The sequence below is a fragment of the Varanus komodoensis genome, unplaced genomic scaffold, assembly GCF_004798865.1.
Source record: "Varanus komodoensis strain SLA01 unplaced genomic scaffold, ASM479886v1 scaffold21, whole genome shotgun sequence".
Classification (NCBI taxonomy): domain Eukaryota; kingdom Metazoa; phylum Chordata; class Lepidosauria; order Squamata; family Varanidae; genus Varanus; species Varanus komodoensis.
This window is the reverse complement of record NW_025335589.1, coordinates 11,670,173-11,688,405: the sequence shown is the minus strand read 5'-3', so window position 1 is coordinate 11,688,405 and position 18,233 is coordinate 11,670,173. Positions and strand designations below refer to the sequence as shown.

Here is an 18,233-nt window from a genome sequence, read left to right as displayed (position 1 = left end):
CCAAAGTATAGAGACTGTAAGACTGAAGCATTGATAATATGATCATGCTCCAGTTTGTTGGGACCTGCAATTTACAAATTGGTCAAGGTTTACAGGTCTTTGGTGCTTTAAATGATTCTTTGTAAAATGATGAGCCTTTCAAAAATCAGAGTTGCAAGAATATTTTGCAATTAATAAAGGTATCTATTTATTTTCTATGCTGCCCATTAACCAGGACAGGCTTTTTAAAAGGTACTGTATAATAGGAACGCACTATCAGTAGTGATTCAATAAACATCTTGGCAAAAGCTTTTCCCAATCTTTTGTTCTATGCTAAGAAATGGCCATAATTGTGCTTTGAAATTCAAGCACTGTGTTTCACAAACATGCAGTTTTCTGAAGGTGCTTCACTATTAACACACTTCACTATTAACACATAATGGAGATTATGTTTATTAAATGTGTTTAAAAGCTGCCTGCAGGCAACATGCTCTCTGGGCAGCCATTACAATATTAAAAGATAGCACAGTCTTGACTTCAAGTACACAATCCAGCCAACATTATACAAACAGAAAAAATATCACATCTAACGTATTAAACCGCATCAGTGGTTATGATAATGCTAAAATAGCAAGAAATATTTTAAAAGGCTAAGAGAACAGGAAAGGCTTAGGCCAGTGCTGAAAAGATAGCTTCCCTGCCCAGCATTCCAGAGCTGAAAAAGCTACCACTGAAATATCCCTCTCTTGTTATCATTCCCCACACCTTAGAATGAAGGAGCAGTTGAAGGAAGATGCTTTTGTGTGTACTTGCCTGTAGTTTAAGGTAAAGTATAGTATAGCAAGCAGAAACGTATAGGGTAATACACATTCTGTCAGGTCTTAAAGTCCCAAGCTATATAGAACTTCATAAGTCAAGCCCAGAACTTTGAATTGGGCCCAGAAATGAAATGGGAGCCAGTGGAAGGAAGAGATAACCAATGCAATATGCTCATGCCATATTACATAGTTCTAGTAACTATTCTTGTAGTTACATTTTGAACTAGCCGAAGTTTCCAAACTGCGTTCAAAGACAATCCCACATACCACATATTACAATAATCCATGGTAAGGTTATTATTACTGTTTATTACATTTCTGTACCATACGTAAATCAATTTGGGAGGTTCACAACTCTCTCTCTCCCTCTCCTCTCCCCCCAGGCCTCCAGAAAGAGGGTTGTCTTAACATGGTACCAAAAAGATGGCAAATTTGGTGTTAGGCAGGCTGCAGCAGGGAGGTTGTTCCAAAGATTGGGAAGAGGGGGAATGGCCAAAAAGGCCACCCTCCAAGCCTCTCAAGGGGTGGAGACATAGAGGAAGGGTCCAGAGGGTAAGCTTAGTGTAGGTCAGGGTTGGGAGAACCGCTCCAACAGGCATAGTAGTCCCAAGCCATGTAGAGCTTTATAGGTTAAGATCAGCACCTTGAATTGGGACTGGAAGCATACCAACAGCCAATGCTGGTGGGCTAAAACTAGTCTTGTATGTTCAGACCACTCAATCCCATATTAATCTGGTTGCTGCATTCTGGGCTAGAAGCAGCTTCTGACTGTCTTCAAGGGTAGTCGCCACATAGAGTGTATTGCAGGAATCCAATCTAGAGGTTACCAGAGCATAGATTACTGAAGTCAGGCTATCCCTGTTCAGTTAGGGGGACAGCTGGGCCACCAGCCAAAGATGACAGAAAGCACTCCAAACCATCAATGCTGTCCCAAGTGACAGAGATGAATCAAGGAGAACCCCCATGCTATGAACCTGCTCCTCGAGGGGACCCCATCTAAAACAGGCTGAACAGCCCCATCCAATTAAAGGAATCACCAACTAACAGCATATTAGTCCTGTCTGGACTAAGTTTCATTATTGTAGCCAGATACTGTTCCGCACATCCTCAACCTCATCTGCCAATGATGAAAAGGAGAAATAAAGCTGTGTGTCTTCAGCACAGTGATGACAACCTGCTCCAGAACTCTAGATGATCCCATTCAGCAGTTTTGTGTAAATGTTAATTGGCATGAGGGACGGAACAGAGTTCTGAGGAACTCTGTGCTGGAGAATCCAAGGAGCTGAACAATATTCCCCAAGCGCCACCTTTTGGAGACTACCCTCCAAGTAGGAATAGAAGGAATAGAATAGTGGCAGTGCCAGCCACTCCACAAGGATGTTGTTGTTGGTGGTGGTGGTGTTTGATGGTATTGAAAGCCGCAGAGAGGTCCAGCAGTATCCACAGGGTCGCACTCCCCCTACTCCCTCCCACAGGTTATCATAAAGCACAACTAAGCCTGTTTCTGTGCCAAAAGCAGGCTTGAACCCCAACTGAAATGGATACAGAGAATTAGTTTCATCCAAAAGTGTCTGGAGCTGATGGAAACCACCCTCTCTAGAAACTTGCCCAGGGAAGGAACATTTGCTACCTGCCTGTGGCTATTCAAATTTTCTGGGTCAGGGAGAGTTTCTTCAGAAGTGGTCTCACCACCAATTCTTTAATGCAGCATGGGACCACTCCCTCTCACAAAGTGGCACTGAATCTCCATGGCCCAGACATCCCTTCCTTGCTGACTTCTATAAGCCAAGAGTGGCAAGGAGGCGGTTATGCAAACTTGTTCAAGCACAGGATATTAAGGCATGAATATGCTATCCGTCTACAGATGGGGTTTCTTGAAAGTAATCTTGGGGAGCAATATAACGCACAAGGAAGTGCTTGCCCACCAGACTGCCTCAAAAACGGTTTGGGGATCTTTTGCTGGGATTTAACATGCATGGCCAGAGAGAAAGGCTTGGTTTTGCATTCACACAAATACATGTAATACTTACAAAGGAAAGGAAAGTTTATTCAGCAGAAAATATAGGCACAACCTTTTAACCTAAGGACACCATATATTCCAGTTGCATCCCAATCTTTCCCTATACTTCTAAAGAGATAAAGAACCTCCTGCCTAACAGAGAGAGAAGCTGCTAAACAAAAGATCATAAAGGGGGGTCCTGCAGGGTAGATTCTCAACAAGCAGTCTTATGTGTGGAGAAGAAGGGTGCAAGGCAAACACAAATTAGGTCTGTGTACAGAGATAGCCTCTGTTTTGTATGCCCTTCCTGCTATGTTCAGAGCATGCCTGACTCCCTTTCTTAAGTGTGTGATCTTCAGATTGCATTTCTCTCTAAAAAGTATACATAGTGTTCAAACATTTAAAAGTATTCAACTGGCTAAAAAAGGTGTTCATTTTTTTTTCAAATTCAGTATCTTCTATCATTCAGTTTTCCATAGAATTTGTAACTAAGTTGAATTTTTCTTGGTAAGATCTCTCTTACAAAGACTTGCCAAATATTCTGTTAGAAAACATGCCACCCAAATTTGAATAAAATATAAAAGAAAAGCACCTGATTTTTTAAAATGATTATCACAGAGTATCTCTGTAACTCTCTTAATGGACTTACAAGGCTGGCAATCCAGCATTGTCAATTTTCACAAATTGGAAACAGACCCAGACTGGCAGGCATATTAGTGACACCTAAATTGCTTGAAATGCAACATGGCTTGATACACAACACCCTTATTACTCTGAATCTCCAAAGCAACCAAAAGATGGGTCCAATTATGACATCAATACAAGATCTCCTTCCAAAGGGAATGAAAGAAGAGAAAATCCCAGTGGACACACACAAAGTCTGCAGCACAGATGATGTAATACACATAGACAGAAATGCATCCTCTGACAGAAGACAAAACGTGGGTAAACAGCAGACGACATTCTACCTTGAACTGCTATGCATCACTGTACACATACACTTGGCATTAAAAAAGCACAGTTTGAATAATGCACAGCAAAACAAATTTCTGTGTTATACATTTGGACACACACACACACACACACACACACACGGAGGGGGAGGAAACAAATAAGAATTGAAACAAAAATGTTAAGGAGTAATGTACAAGAACACAAAGTTAAATGTGTTAGTGAAGGCCAGGAAATCCCTCTATCCTGAAAGCATTACATAATGCAAACTCTTAATTGTTCAACCCCCTGCTTAAATCTTCTTACATTTCATGAACCTGTTTAGGACTTTAGATGATAGCATTACAAAGTTTTTCCAACAAACATGGATTTATATAAACAATATTAAACTGTTTAACTTGTTTGGTATTAAGCCACTAGCATTAGATTTACTGCTAGATATAGAAAGAAAGCGTCATTTGATTGATTTTTCAGTATTTTTCCTGAACTGTGTTTAAGGAGATGAAAATATTACTAATGTTTGATTTTAGTGTATTTGTGAAAAATAATTCATGTTAATGTTATCTGCAACTTTGAGAGACCACTTTAAACATCATGCAAATTATAACATTATATACTTCCTGTCTAAACAGCATTTGCTTGTTTGCATGCTCAGACTATAGTCATTCATTAACTGAAGTACTCAACATCTAAAAACATGTAAAACATATGGTATAAACTATCATCCAACTCTAAAGCGCCATCATCTTTTCTTCAACTAGAAAACATCCCTGATCCTTAAACCAGAAGCAGAATACAAAGAAGGAACTAATGGTCTAAAGCAAGGCTTCCAAGCATTTTGGGATCCTATTGAAACTTTGAATTAAGTTTTATGGATACAGCTATAAAATGGCTGCCATGGGCTCAAGATACAAGGCCGGGGGGGGGGGGGAGACTTGGGGACATATTCAGTTGGATCTAGTGAATTTTAGGAAGATCATCATGAATATACATGGTTTTATATGGCACCCCCTAATCTACCCAAACCCATCAATTTAAAGTGTGCATTGCTGTGTATAGACTACGTAGTTTAGATGTACAAATCTAAAGCACAAATTCTTCCAGATTGTCATATTTACATGAAATGCCAACACTACCATCACATTACAGAACATTGTGGATGCAGCAATATTCTATGATTTGCCGCAACCTTGCAAAAATCATTAAGACTTGTAAGGATTCTGTTGTGCTATGGATGCAGTAGAAAGTGCCAGATCCATGATTTTTATAGTTCTATTTATGGAGACAGATGTGAAGGGTAATCTGATTTTAAATGGGGGAGGCGGGGAGCTGTTCAAAAGTTTTGCTAACTCAAGGGGCTCCATTTTACTAGATCTCACTTCTACCCATGTGCATAAATGAGCAATCTGATATGCCCCTAATTCCTGTGTCCACCTACCCTACTCCCCTAGGTCTCCATTTTGACTCCTGAATCACTTCCCACTGCATTGCCCCACATTCTCCCCTTGTGCAAGTCATTAAGGTCATCACCTGACAACACTGCAGGCTGCACTTTTCCTCACTCCTTGCCTGCCCCTATCCCTTTCCTTGTTCAGTAAGTTTACCAGGAGGCAACCCCTTTAAGATGAGTATTAGGTGTCCAGTTACATTTTCATGCAAAATGCAGACATGTCTCTACCTCTATAGTTGCTCCTGATCTTCATTCCCTAAGAATGCTTCTGGAGCTACATGGAAAAAATGGATTCAAGTGCTACATGCACACAGATACATTCTGCAAAACTAAAGGTAAAGACTGGAGGCTCATCAATATTGTTTTTGAAGGGTGCCCAACAGACCATTATTTTTACAGTATCTTTTAAAGTATCTTAAAAGTCAAGTAGTAGTATCTGTGATGGCAGCAACTACATCCATGGGTGGTACATTGAAGAAGATTGTGCTTTTGGTTTAACTATCCAAACAAATCAGTTATGCCTTCTACCACATCAGTGACCAATACAGGTTTTTTGCCTCTTCTATTCTTTGTAAAAGATGAAATATTCCTTCCTTCAAATACCTTCCTCTTCAATTAAAAAAGAGGAACATCCAAATTAGAGTGGAAGCAACAGGCAACTTACCAACCACATGTAGCCCCCACCATCCCCAAACACCTTTCCCGAAAAAGGAAGAGTATCTGAAGCACTACAAGAACTCTAAAGGTCAAATCTTGTGTTTGTGTGCAAAAGCGAATAAAGCTACTGTTGGAATGATATGGAATGTTCATAAACATTAATAACAAGAAAAGTGGCAACAATAAAAAGATGACAGTGCAATTTTACAAGAAATGGAAAGGTCAGCTTGGCTAGGAAAACCCACAGAAGCTCCAGCAACAAATATGTGCTGCTTCCATGAAAAAGAAAGGAAGAAAGGGCAGATAAGGGTTGGGAAAACTCTAATTTGAACATGGAAGTTTTCCTGCCTGAAACAGATTTTTATTTGTTTTAGAGAAAGGTATAGGATTTTTCTTATGCTCATTCTTTTATTTGAACAGCTCTACTATCTTCCATAAAATCTCATTAAGAAGCATTAGTCCAATGAATTCCTTTCTTGTTCTGTTCCCTTTCTCTCCCCACCCCTTCCTTCTCTTGGGCCAGTGCAGTGATAACTTGATATAATTACATCTATTCAGGTATCTAACGATATTGTACTTTTAATTTAAAGAACCCTCTTTAATGCTATTCCGTAACACTATTATATAATGGAAGTAGTACTTAAGCATTTTACCTAAGATAAAGCACTAGCATCAATACTAGCACAGAATTCATGTTCTTAATCTCCATTATGACCACTGCTATTCATAATAGTTCGACAGAATTTGTTAGAAACAAAATCTTACTCTGTTTAGATTATAAATAAGTGAAAATGCTATGCAATAGAATTAAAAATTTCCAACTGAAAAGGACTGCATCTTTCTAAGCAGATATTAAAGACATAAAGGAAGAGTATTCTGTTCTATGTTAGTAGTTCACAATTTCTGTACATCATATACTGTATACCATAGAACAGCTTATAACAAAAAAAGTGTAACAAAGGCAATGCATTAACAAAGTAAAACTGATATGGAGATAATGGTGATGCCACCAGGCTCTGCATTTAGTGTGTGTGTGTTTAACTGAAGATAAAATACCTATCATGTAGTGGAACAGTAGAGATGAGACACAAATTCAGCAACAAAAGCAAACCAGAATTAAGACATTAGTCACACTCCAAGCTGAAGGGAAATGTAAAAAGTTATAGGACCATACACATAGGTTACAATACCTGCTGTTTAGTGCATTCCTGTGAGCCAAAATGAAATGAATGCCATATAGGAGGAAAGGAAAAGATGAACATTATCAGAGGTGCCAAAATATATACTACTAGTATGACACTAGCACTATTGTCTAAGGAAGGTTCCTAATTGAACTTATAGGTTTGTCTTAGATACTCTCCCTAGACCATACAGCCATTTAATATAAAGTAGTATACCAACAGCACTGCTAATATTTGAGAATTTGATTAATAATAAATGACATGTACCTATACTTTTCTGACACTGTATGTACCAATCTTTGTAAAACAATAAATTGTTCGTGTATTATCTCAGCAAGTAATTTTATATTGTGAAAAAGGGAGAAAGGAACGCACAGCAATTCATAAAATACACTGAAGTGCTAGTTTGATGCCTTTACATTTGTAATGCAAAAGGGCTAACTCACAACTCTAAACATTTATTCTCACAATGGGTGTATTTGAGAAAGCCAGGGCTAAAGCAGGCTCTTTAGTATGTACCTGCCATGTGCTTGGACAATTATATCCTCCAACAAACTGATTAAGTTTGAATAATTTGATAGATGGAACCTACATTGAAGATTGCCCTTTTGTAGTGAATAAAATTAATCAATCAAGGGAAGTATTCTATATTAGTATATTAAGATCCCATAAAATATTTTAGAAAGGGACAAAATGTTGAGTCAAATTAACATAAAATTATGTTGAAATTTGAGATTCTATCAAAACTTCCACTGAAAATTAAGTTTCTTCTGCCACAGAAACAAAACATTTCAGCATAATGTAATATTATTCAAGAACCGAACATCCAATAAAACCCTTCACAATTAGTAACACACTCAAATGTTTATATATTAAATAGCTTACATGCCAAATGTAGATTGGACTTAGCAACAAGGAGCATAATTTGTAGGAAAGAAAACAGTGGAAAATCCCCAGTACTTTAGAATCAGAGAGAGCACATGAAGAGGTCCAAATGCTTATGTACTCATGAGGATGTGTACTGCAAGCATCAGCACAAGAACCCTCCAACAGCCCATAAGACTACATTAAGGAACAGCCCACAGAGCCATTTTGGGACAGTTTTCTTCTTGTTCTGAGAAATATGAAGATGCATTGTGTGAACTAGCAATAAAGAGAAAACTGATTTTAAACGAGGTGGAGGTAGTGATGGTAGAAAATGGCTGTGATCTAGAGCAGATGAGCCTTCCCATGATTAATAGGATCCATTTTCTGACTAAGTGAAAAACTTGGACTTTCTCCTGGACCTGACTTTGTTTCTGGACAGGCAGGCTGGAATTGCAACAAATATAGTCCTTCCTCCACTTTTACAGGTTTCCAGAAGGCTTTTTCCTCTTCTAGACAGGTCAGACAGGATTTCAACCTCTGGCTGCAATCCTGCAAGCACATTACTTCAAGCAACCCCACTATACTCAGTGGGCTTACTTCTGTGAAAGTCATGCGCAGGATTACACCAGTAATCCCTTAAGGATATACTCTCCTCACAGGAGATTACTTGTCAATTAGAAGTCAATATCATCAAGCCTGCTGCCTAACATATATATTTGACAGGGGGCTATATTTTTAACACTAGCCATAAAACATAAGGACTGTAAAACTTTCAATGTTTTGTCAGGTCTTGAGTGAAACCATATTTCTGAGGTATTTTGTTTCATGTATGATGATATGTTTGTTTTAAATACAACTTTATCTAAATTTATAAGTGGTTGTACACCACCATGAGCTATAGAAATAGTATGTATAGAATGTATAAAATGCATTAAGATATAAATCTGAACAACCCTCAACAACCATTTCCTCAGTCATGGAGGTTTGATGTTGCCACATTCACTACTGAGTTCAGATGTACCAGAGGTGTACTCATATAATGCAAATAATATCATGAACTGCCATAGCGTTACTCCTGTATAACCCAAGTATGTTTGATAAGCTCCTGTAAATTAGCTGATGCAGAGAATTAGAGACCATAACCTCTTCTGAATATTTTATACAACTTTGGAAAGATCTCACCTTCATTTTTAAATAGTTTACTTTTCTGTAATTTATATTGAAATAATAAAGTGTGAAGACTTTTCTCCTATAGCTCAAAAATGCAAAATAATGATCATTGGAAAGCTAACACTATACAGACATTATGCTCTCTCAGATGATAAAGATATGGTTCAGATTGTTAAAATGACCTGATATGTCAGCCACATCAATGGAAGTAATATAATATGGTCTACTTCTCGTGCTGAGAAAATATAAAATAAAAATCTGGCTTAAACAGGTAACAGCACAACATATGCCTGTTCTCAAAGAAAATACCAGCTATATACAGGAAAAAAGCAGCTTGTACCTTACATGTAGCTGTTATTCTTCGAGTGATCATCTAGGTATTCACACATATGGACTCTGTGCCTGCATGGAGCCTATTGTCAGAAAGATTCATATATGAGAGCGTGTTGGTGGGAACCCCTCCACAACCTTAGTGATTGGTATATGTGGGAGGAGTTCCTGCCCATTGCCTCAGTTCACTCAAGACTGCCTATGTGGCCTTGGGACTGAGAGAGGATCATCTTGACCAACCTCAACTTCAACCTTAGTCAAACCAAATCTTTAGAAATGAAAAAAATCCAAATCCCATCTCAGATGGCAGGAGGAAGAAAGTTTACAATATGACCCCAAGGAAAGGATGGGGGGTAGGTTCTGTGAAAACATAGATGACCACTCAAAGAATGACAGTTATAGGTAAGCAATCTGTCCTTCTTCTTCATAGTCTCTATGCATCACACATAAGGGGATTAGAAGGCTTAGGCATGACTGGATGGTGGAACAGTATCATTACTGGAGCAGAAAAAGAGTGCTCTCTCAAAGGGCACAATGTACTTTGGTACAGATGCTGAATCTGTAGTATGGGTGCCCATAGGTGCGCATTTGGTAGTGAAGTACTCCCCTTATAAAGATAGGCATTGTCCTGGAGGAGAAAGGAAACTAACCCCCTCCCTATGCCTTCTTCCTCAGAACCTAGCACTGGCCCAAAAGCAGCAGACAGCAGGGTTGCATGCAGCACTATGACCAAGTGCTGAGCCAAGCCACTCATCCCAAAATGACCAGAAGGGCATCCTCCTAAGTACATACTTCTGGGCAGCAGTGTCTGCTCTGAGGTGGCCATGGCCATGTGCCTTGCAGGGAGACCATTAGCTTTCTTGTGATGGCAATGCCTAAAAGGGAGAAGGAAATTAAGTTCTGCCTGCACCATCTTCTGCATAGCCCCACACCAGCTCAGAAGAGATGGATGGAGAGATTATAGGCAGTACTATGGCAAAGAACCAAGCTGAGCCACTGACCCCTAAGTGGCTGGTGGGGCATCCTCCTGGATGCACATCCCAGAGAAAGCACCTGTTGCAGCAAGAGTGGCTCCCTTGCATCTCCAGGAATGGATAGCCACAGCTGCTCAAATGGCCATTCCCTGTTCCTCCTCACAGCAGCCTCGCAAAGGTAGGATGCATGGAGGGCAGCAGTAGTCCAGCATGGGCCAGTGAGGAGTAGGCCTTAGTGGGAAGAAGAGTAGTTGGCAGTCCACATCCACCCTCTCGCACTGCCGTACTGGCAGGACTCCTCCTTATACCACAAACTCCAGGGAGAGTTGAAACTGCATGAAGCCTTTGGAATCGGTGTGCCAGCTGACAGGCTATGCTGGCAGCTACCACAGCACAGCAAAGATCAAGCCTGTCACTGACGGAGTCTTCTCGTCCCTTCAAGCCTTCCTTGGTTTTCAGCCAATTTGGAGGCATGGATTAGCCCGTATTTAGGTCCAGAGCTGCAAGAGGCGCTGGTTCTTTGGCTCCCTTAGCGAACTCAGAGACATTGTTTAGACAGTTTTTGCCTTGATCCAGCATGAAAAGGCAAACCACTCCTCATCATTCTGCCTGTTGCAAATATATGTCCCAGGCAAATTGGCAGATTGAATGCCCCTCAGGCATAGGTGAAAGGAAAGTAGAAATTAGCAGATGAAGGGTAACAGTTTGGAAATAGAAGAAAAATTAAAAATGATCAAAAAAAGGAAAAAGAACTTCCGGAGGCACCACAATAGATAGGCCAAAGAACTGAGGGAATGGGTAGCAACTTCTCCCACATGCAATGAACACCAGGTGGGGTAGCTGTTCTTGTCAAAGCACTCTTAGATATGAAATCTTCCCAACAGCAGACTCCATGCAGGTGCAGAACCCATATGTGTGATGCAAAGACCACAAAGAAAAACAGTCCGAAGTTTATTAATGTAGAATGTCTTTTAAATAAAACCAATGCAAATCAAAGTTGAATCAAGTATTTTAAGATGGCATTTGAACTGGATGCATTGAAAAAGTATCATTTTCACACCTTTCTGAATACAGGAAATTTGCTTTTAACTGCAGGCTTAACTCCATATTAATAACAATCAGTATACATTCTCCATGTAACTCTAAATTTTAAGGCAAATTATCTTTCAAAGATACATGAATTAAGGCTAATATGTCTCCATAGGCCAACAGAGAAATCCCAATGACTGACTAACATTTCATGCACTAACATTATTATTTCCTAATAAACAATACAAATAATGTGGATAGCTTACCGTGTGATAACCTCTAGGTAAAGGTGGCTTCCCTACAGGATAAGCATCAACAGTATCAATAATTGTTTGTCTTTCTCCTTTTTGGTTTATTTTCCTAAATCTCCTTCGAGATTGTCTATGAGATGCTTGCCGCTGGAAATATTCCTCATTTTCATCCATATAATCCACCTAATAAAAAACCCAAAGGTGATAATATATCAAACATATATTGTATTTTGTCGGTAATACAATAAAATAAATGCCATTGATAGCCTCTTATCTCTTGCATCTGGAGACTAACTGCAGAGATATGCATTTTAGTCTGAGACAGAACAAATGAAATTACACCCTAATGAAAATCTACCAATCTTCCACATTTTAAACAATGGAAGTCATTGAGTCCATGTGCATAGTGAGAATAAACTGAATGACTTGCATATATTCCAAAACTGACCTACCTTGGGTTTGTATACACAGTGAGGGGAAAGATATGTGCATTTTAAAACATCTGTTTATTACTCTCTCACATATAAAGCTAGTTACTCAATGGAAAAAGGAACAATTAAGGAAAAGAATCTGAAGCCTCCTGCTAATTTCAATAGACCACTGAGGAGCTTTCCCACCCATCCTGTGGGAACCAGCTCTTCTAAAAAAGGCAACACGCAATTTCCTTCACTTAAGCAAAAGGATTTTTAAAAGAAGATAGGAAAAGCTACATAATAACACTTTACATAATAAAACTGTTAACCCCCCCCCACCCATCTTACACTGATTTTCTGAAAGATAAGCATCTAAAGTCAGTCTTGTATTTAGTATTACACATATAGCCTTTTCTTTTCTGGAGACAGTAGAACTCTGGACGCTCATCCATTTAAAAAGCTCTGTTTTTCTAGTGCTTCGGGCAATGATAAAGCATTCGACATCTATTCTGTAACTTAAAAAAAAATTCCTCTGCCTACACAGAGCTACTACAATCTACAGGAATTGCATGTCAAAATACTTGCTTAAATACTGTATTCTAAGTCTCCAGCTCACTCCTGGAAATGCAAAAAGAGGACATGGCACTCATTCATCTGGAAACTATTGCCACTGTAGCAGGGAGAAAGGAAATCAGTGACCTTTTGAAATGTATCTTTAGAAGTCATGACCCTTTCCAATAGAACATCTCTGTTTTAAAAACTTGCCCCAAAGGGGGGTAAATCTATTACTATGTATTATGGATTTGCAATGCCTGGAGTGAACAAAAACCAAGTGGGATGGTTTTCAAGGGATGAGACGATAAAGCCAGACTCAGTGATGTTTATCTAAAAAGAAGAGAATCAGCAACACAGCACATTTTGAGCACTAAGATTTGGGGAGAAAGGTGCTTTCATGATGTTATTATCAATTATTTTAATTCTGTGTAAAGAAACCCTATATAAAAAGGCTTCTTTGCACACTGTTGAATTACCTCACTTTTGGTATCCATTAAAATGGTCTGGACAGATCTTTGTTAAAAGTGTTGTGAAATCTGAAGTACATTCACGAAATATTTCATAACTTACTCAATAACCAGATGCAGCAAAATGTTTCAGATACTGGATTCCAATATGCCTAACACAGGCATTACACAGAACTTATCAAAATGAACTCAATGAAGTGCTGAATCACCAACAGTTTTGTCCAACTAATCAAATGTATTTCTTGTTTGTTTTTTTCACTTAAATATCACTGTTAACATGTATACATAGTAACTTGGATCTTTAGATAAGTTATCTTAAGGAAGTTCACCAAAGAAAAAATCCTGCATCACTTCTTCTAGGTAGCCATGCATGCTCTCCTGAAAAATGTGAAAGGGAGGGCTGACAAAGAAGAGGAAACTGTCCCAAAGAAGAAAGAAGCCAATTTGGGGAATTAGCTTCTTCTCCATCAGTGTCACCCCAGACTATTCCAGATTCTTCAGGAGGGAGCCCCCAGAATCAATATGCTGGAATATACCTATCTGTGTTTGTTAATATCATTTATTGTCTGGTGATGCTTACCACAATCATTTCAGATGGCTCTAGAACAATGCATTCACAGCCACGCCTGAAGCTTCCCGCAGAACGTTTGCCAAAACTGAAAAAAGGGAAAAGATTTAGAACAACAGTGATCCTGCATAGTTAGAAATCTTTAAATCTAATAAATGCTACAGATTTGACCAAACTATAATTTTTTTACTGGGTATTAGCCTTTCTGAACTAATATTGGAGGGAGGGAATAAATATCAACAATGCATTACATTTTAAAAATATGCTTAAATATTACATAGATCTTCATTATGATTAAATATTACTTTTGAATCAACACACAGGTCCAATCTGAACAATTATGTAAGGGAAATAAGCCACTGTGTCTTATTTACCTAGCCACACAGGTAATTTGCATAATTACCTTGTTGGACTAATCCAGTGAGTGTTTCTACAACATGCCAAGCTCCACAAATGGCTACAACTTGCCATGTTGTACAACCTCAGTGGGAGTAGCTTGTTGTCCTGGTTAACAAGCCACCCAAACTCATCACTTATTTCTCCTGCCATGACTGTGAAAACTAGTACATAGTTTTATTACCAGAGGTGTGTCTTACTACTAATCATTCCTACTACAGTCTTAAACAAATTACCACAATTTCAGCAAGAAAAAAAATCTGTGGCTATGAGACATACACATTCAAAAGTGCATTGTTGTTGGAACCTCTGAAATCAGCTTGCTTACAGCTGTAGAGTGTGTGTGTGTGTGTGTGTGTGTGTGTGTGTGTGTGTGTGTCTTCAAAGGCAGATTGCAATGTGGTACATGGGAAATTAATAAGCAGAAAGGGAAAGTATCCTTCCTTTACACACAAACTGTCAGAATTAGGAATGACATGTGTCAGGGAGTCATGACAGCAGCAACAAGAATGCACACTCGGACCCATAGGGAAGACTGAAGCATCTTGAAGCTCGGCAGTTTTATTGGTGAGATCACCCAGGCCCCTCGGCAGAAAACTTAGGACAGTGTGCGCTACCAGGCAGAGGTTCACACAACCAACTAGAAGCTTTTAGAACACATACAGAGTGTTTTATAGGATCTGAGCCACTTCCACAGCAGCAGGGTTGATGATGAGCAAATAATGGGTACATATCAACAGATAATGCATTCATGAACAAAACAATGTGAAGAAACTGCAGAGGAGACATGACCTAATGGTACAGTAAATATCAGTTATTACTGAGTATTGATATAACAAAGAGAAAGGCACTTAGATCATAACAGGGTGTGGGTACTGATATGCAAAAAGACTAGTCAGGGGAAGCAGTGAAGTGCTACTAAAGCAACAAGCTTAACTACTAAATGTAGCAGCATCCCAGGAGAGCAGAGAGTTCTGTTCTCTTAAAGGAGCAGATCACTAGTAACATTTCAGGGACCAAGGAAATCTGGCTTGAAAAGAATGCATTGCTGCAGTGTTTTTGCCTGTGCCAAGTGAGAGTGAAATGTCCTGCCTAAACAATCCTCCCTCCCTAAACAGCTAGTAACCTTGTCTCTCACACAGACATACAAGGATAGCATGCACACTAATATCCCTTCCAGTCCTGGTTTCTACTGGGCAAACACTGGTGAGCCCTTTGTCTTGCAGGATCGCAGCCAGGACACATGGAACAGATGAGACACTGAACCACAATTGCTGTAGTCTCCCATTCAACAAGGGTACTTCAGAGCACCCAGGAAGCACATTTCTGGCCCAAAATAAATGAGAGAACAATTGTCACGTCAAGTTACCTACCAGGTTTGTTCCATCCATTTGTATTAGTGAAAATGAGGCATTATTACCCCTTATTACCCTGCCTTCTGATGTGTGATAAAGACTGAAGGCTTCTTTACCAAGTTTCACTTGGTAACTTGATTGCCTGTTTCCATCATCTCTAGTTACTTCTTCACAAGCTTTGTGCACCTAGACCCAGAGATGGCAGCTGTTGATTTCTGTTGGTCCCTCTCACTGTGTCTCTGTTAACTTTCCACTAGGACAAAGGCATGACCAGCAGCAGTAACCAGATTGCCTCCTAATGTTCCTTTGTGGATTCATCAAGCTACTTGTCCAAAACAGTCCTTTGCATGTTTGAAAGCTCAACAAACGCTTGTGCAACACACTAAACCATATTCAACATGTAGATGGAGCCATGGGAAACACCACACCTGTTACTCTGCAATCTGTGTTAGAAACACTCTTTCCTTTCCTTCGGAAGAGAAAAATATTCCACGCATGCAGAGAGTTCTTTTTGAAACTTGACTGCAATAAAGCAAGATGGAGAAAAACTCCAGCAAAACTCAGCACACGTTCACATCTCATTTATGCCCTGCCCCCAGCTGCTTCTCCTTCTTTTCCCCCATTGGCCAGGGTACTGGGAGGTTACAAATCTTTTCCATCCACCTATCCTGTGCCACTGATACCTGTTCTTCCCTCCCACTTGGTCCCTCCCAGGTGAATTATAATGAGCTTATTTCCTATGCAGGGTGTTTCTTAATCATCATGAGGTCCTTCATTGAGCAAGTTTCCTGCTATCTTGTCTGTACCAATTTCCTCACACTCTGTGCTATCTGATCTCAGCCCCCTCTCTTCCTTTAGGCTAATGAATTTTCTTTGCTACCTTTTTTTTGTACTCTTCCTAATTGTTTCAAATCATCCTTTCATCCCCATCAGTCTGCTATACAACTGGTGTTCACCTTCCTCCTTTTCAGAATTTACCCATATCTAAAGATGTTCAGTAAAATGATATGTCATGTCAAGGTTCTTGTTTCTTCATTACTAAAGGTTATGAAATAGGAACTCCCTCCTCTGTTCAGTGGCAGTGCAGCTGGCCTCAGGATGGGACTGTGACTGGTAGGCTGCCTGGGAACTGGAGAACATGTGAGCCCTCCCCTTTCTGCTGTCTTAGTAAGAGTAAGAAGGCAGATCTCTCAGATCTTACAAGTTTAATGACTACTATTACTACTACTACGATAAATAAGGCAGCCAATTGGCAAAGGAAGCAGTACTAAAAATTAAGGCATACAGTATTCCTACAATAAACTTCCCTCAGAGAATGTGGTATCGGTATGGGAGAGGTATGGGAGGGGTCATTTCTCAGATCACATCCAAGTTTTGAACCTGAGTCCTTAAACCTGTGCTGTCCTATGGGGCTAGGGTTCCTCATGCAACCCTCTCAAACTGGGAATATATGATTTAGATTGCAGACTAGTGAATGGGCAAATTCTCTATGATATATCCTTTTGAAATGTGTTGCAGTAGCTGAATAGTTAGGTAGCTCCTCCATAAAGTGTGTAGCATGAATACTAGAATCCTGCCAATTTCTTCTCTTTGCCCTTTACAACTGTACTGACTAGGCATTTAGCATAAGGGAGCCTTGTGGCTAATGGGGCAGGATAAAAATCTAATAAATAAACAAACAAACAAGCAGTTAAAAGTAGGCCTGACCTTTATTCTACAACAGCCCTGCCTGCCCTCTATTTGTCTCTCCTGTTTTTCATTTCAGAGTTCTGTGCAGCAAGTTAACAGAGATAGCTCAAGTAAGAAGGCAGCTGTGGTTCCTCTTACCAAAAGGTTATTTTCCTTCAGGTGGGTATTATTTTTCCAGGTACTCAGATCCTCATTTGAAGGAGGCCTTGTGTTATTTATTTATATCCCACTTTTTCCTTACAACAAACTCAAACTAGCTTACCTAATTTTCCCCCTGCTTTCAATCTGATCCCCAGCAACAACAACCATGTGAGGTAGGTTGGGCTGATAGTTTGTGACTGGCCCAAAGTCACCCAGTTGGCTCCATGGCTGAGTGGGGACTAGAGCCTGTAGTTATACATACCTTTCATATGGTACCGTCAAAAAAGTCATCATTGGCATCTTAGTGAATAATATTGGAAGGGTAGTATAAGGGGGCACAAATCACTGTGTGCACCTGGCAGCTCACAAATTCTGGTCCCTTCCCAGCTGCCCCCTGATATCTCTTTAAGTATTATGTTATGCTGTCAAATCAATCCTGCCACACACATCAAACTTATAAATGATCACGTAACAGGGTTGTTGTGAGGCTGCCACTGGGGCTAACTGCCATGCAGATTATGATGATTTATTTGTTTCATTTCTATACCGCCCCGCAGCCAAAGCTGCCCTAAGCTTGTTGAAGGCTGGGTGATAAATATACATGATCACCAACTCAACTGTTCAAGAGCAGGTTGGTAACCAACCGCATTAACTAATTTTAGTTGCAGGGCAGAATTGTATCTCACTCTGTGTAGGCATGTAAAGAACATCTGCTCCTCCTGCATTAAGAGATCCTTACTAGGTTAAGGGTCTCTCATTTCTTCAAACAGTGAAATATCTAGGAACAATGATAGATGGTTTAGTTTCCTTTCAAAGAAGAAGACTGGAATATTATATCACTGTGATGTTTGAGTTATTTATAACTCTATTGGAAGCAAGCTTATTCCATAAAAACCAAGACAGAAAAACTACTGATCCTTTAGCAGTTTCACAGAAACCTACTCTGTGGACTTTCACATCCTTTCCCTTCTGGCTGCTTTCAGTCCAGCTAAA

The 18,233-nt window shown here is 39.6% G+C and overlaps 1 protein-coding gene across 7 annotated transcripts in view; it reads right to left on the bottom strand.

Annotated features, from left to right (window-relative positions):
• Positions 1-18,233, bottom strand: part of RAPGEF2 (Rap guanine nucleotide exchange factor 2) — a 174,835-nt gene that overhangs the window by 78,089 nt on the left and 78,513 nt on the right. For 6 of the 7 annotated variants that reach the window (XR_006414777.1, XR_006414778.1, XR_006414779.1 and 3 more), the window contains exons 5-7: positions 13,672-13,747; positions 11,672-11,839; positions 7,045-7,062 (exon numbers count right to left, since the gene is read on the bottom strand). Coding sequence is in view for 4 of the 7 variants with exons in the window: in XM_044430651.1 (XP_044286586.1) it covers positions 7,045-7,062; positions 11,672-11,839; positions 13,672-13,747 (262 nt within the window). In the remaining 3 variants the exon portion in view is untranslated. The remainder of the gene's footprint in view (positions 1-7,044; positions 7,063-11,671; positions 11,840-13,671; positions 13,748-18,233) is intronic. The other variant, XM_044430652.1, reaches the window with a different exon arrangement.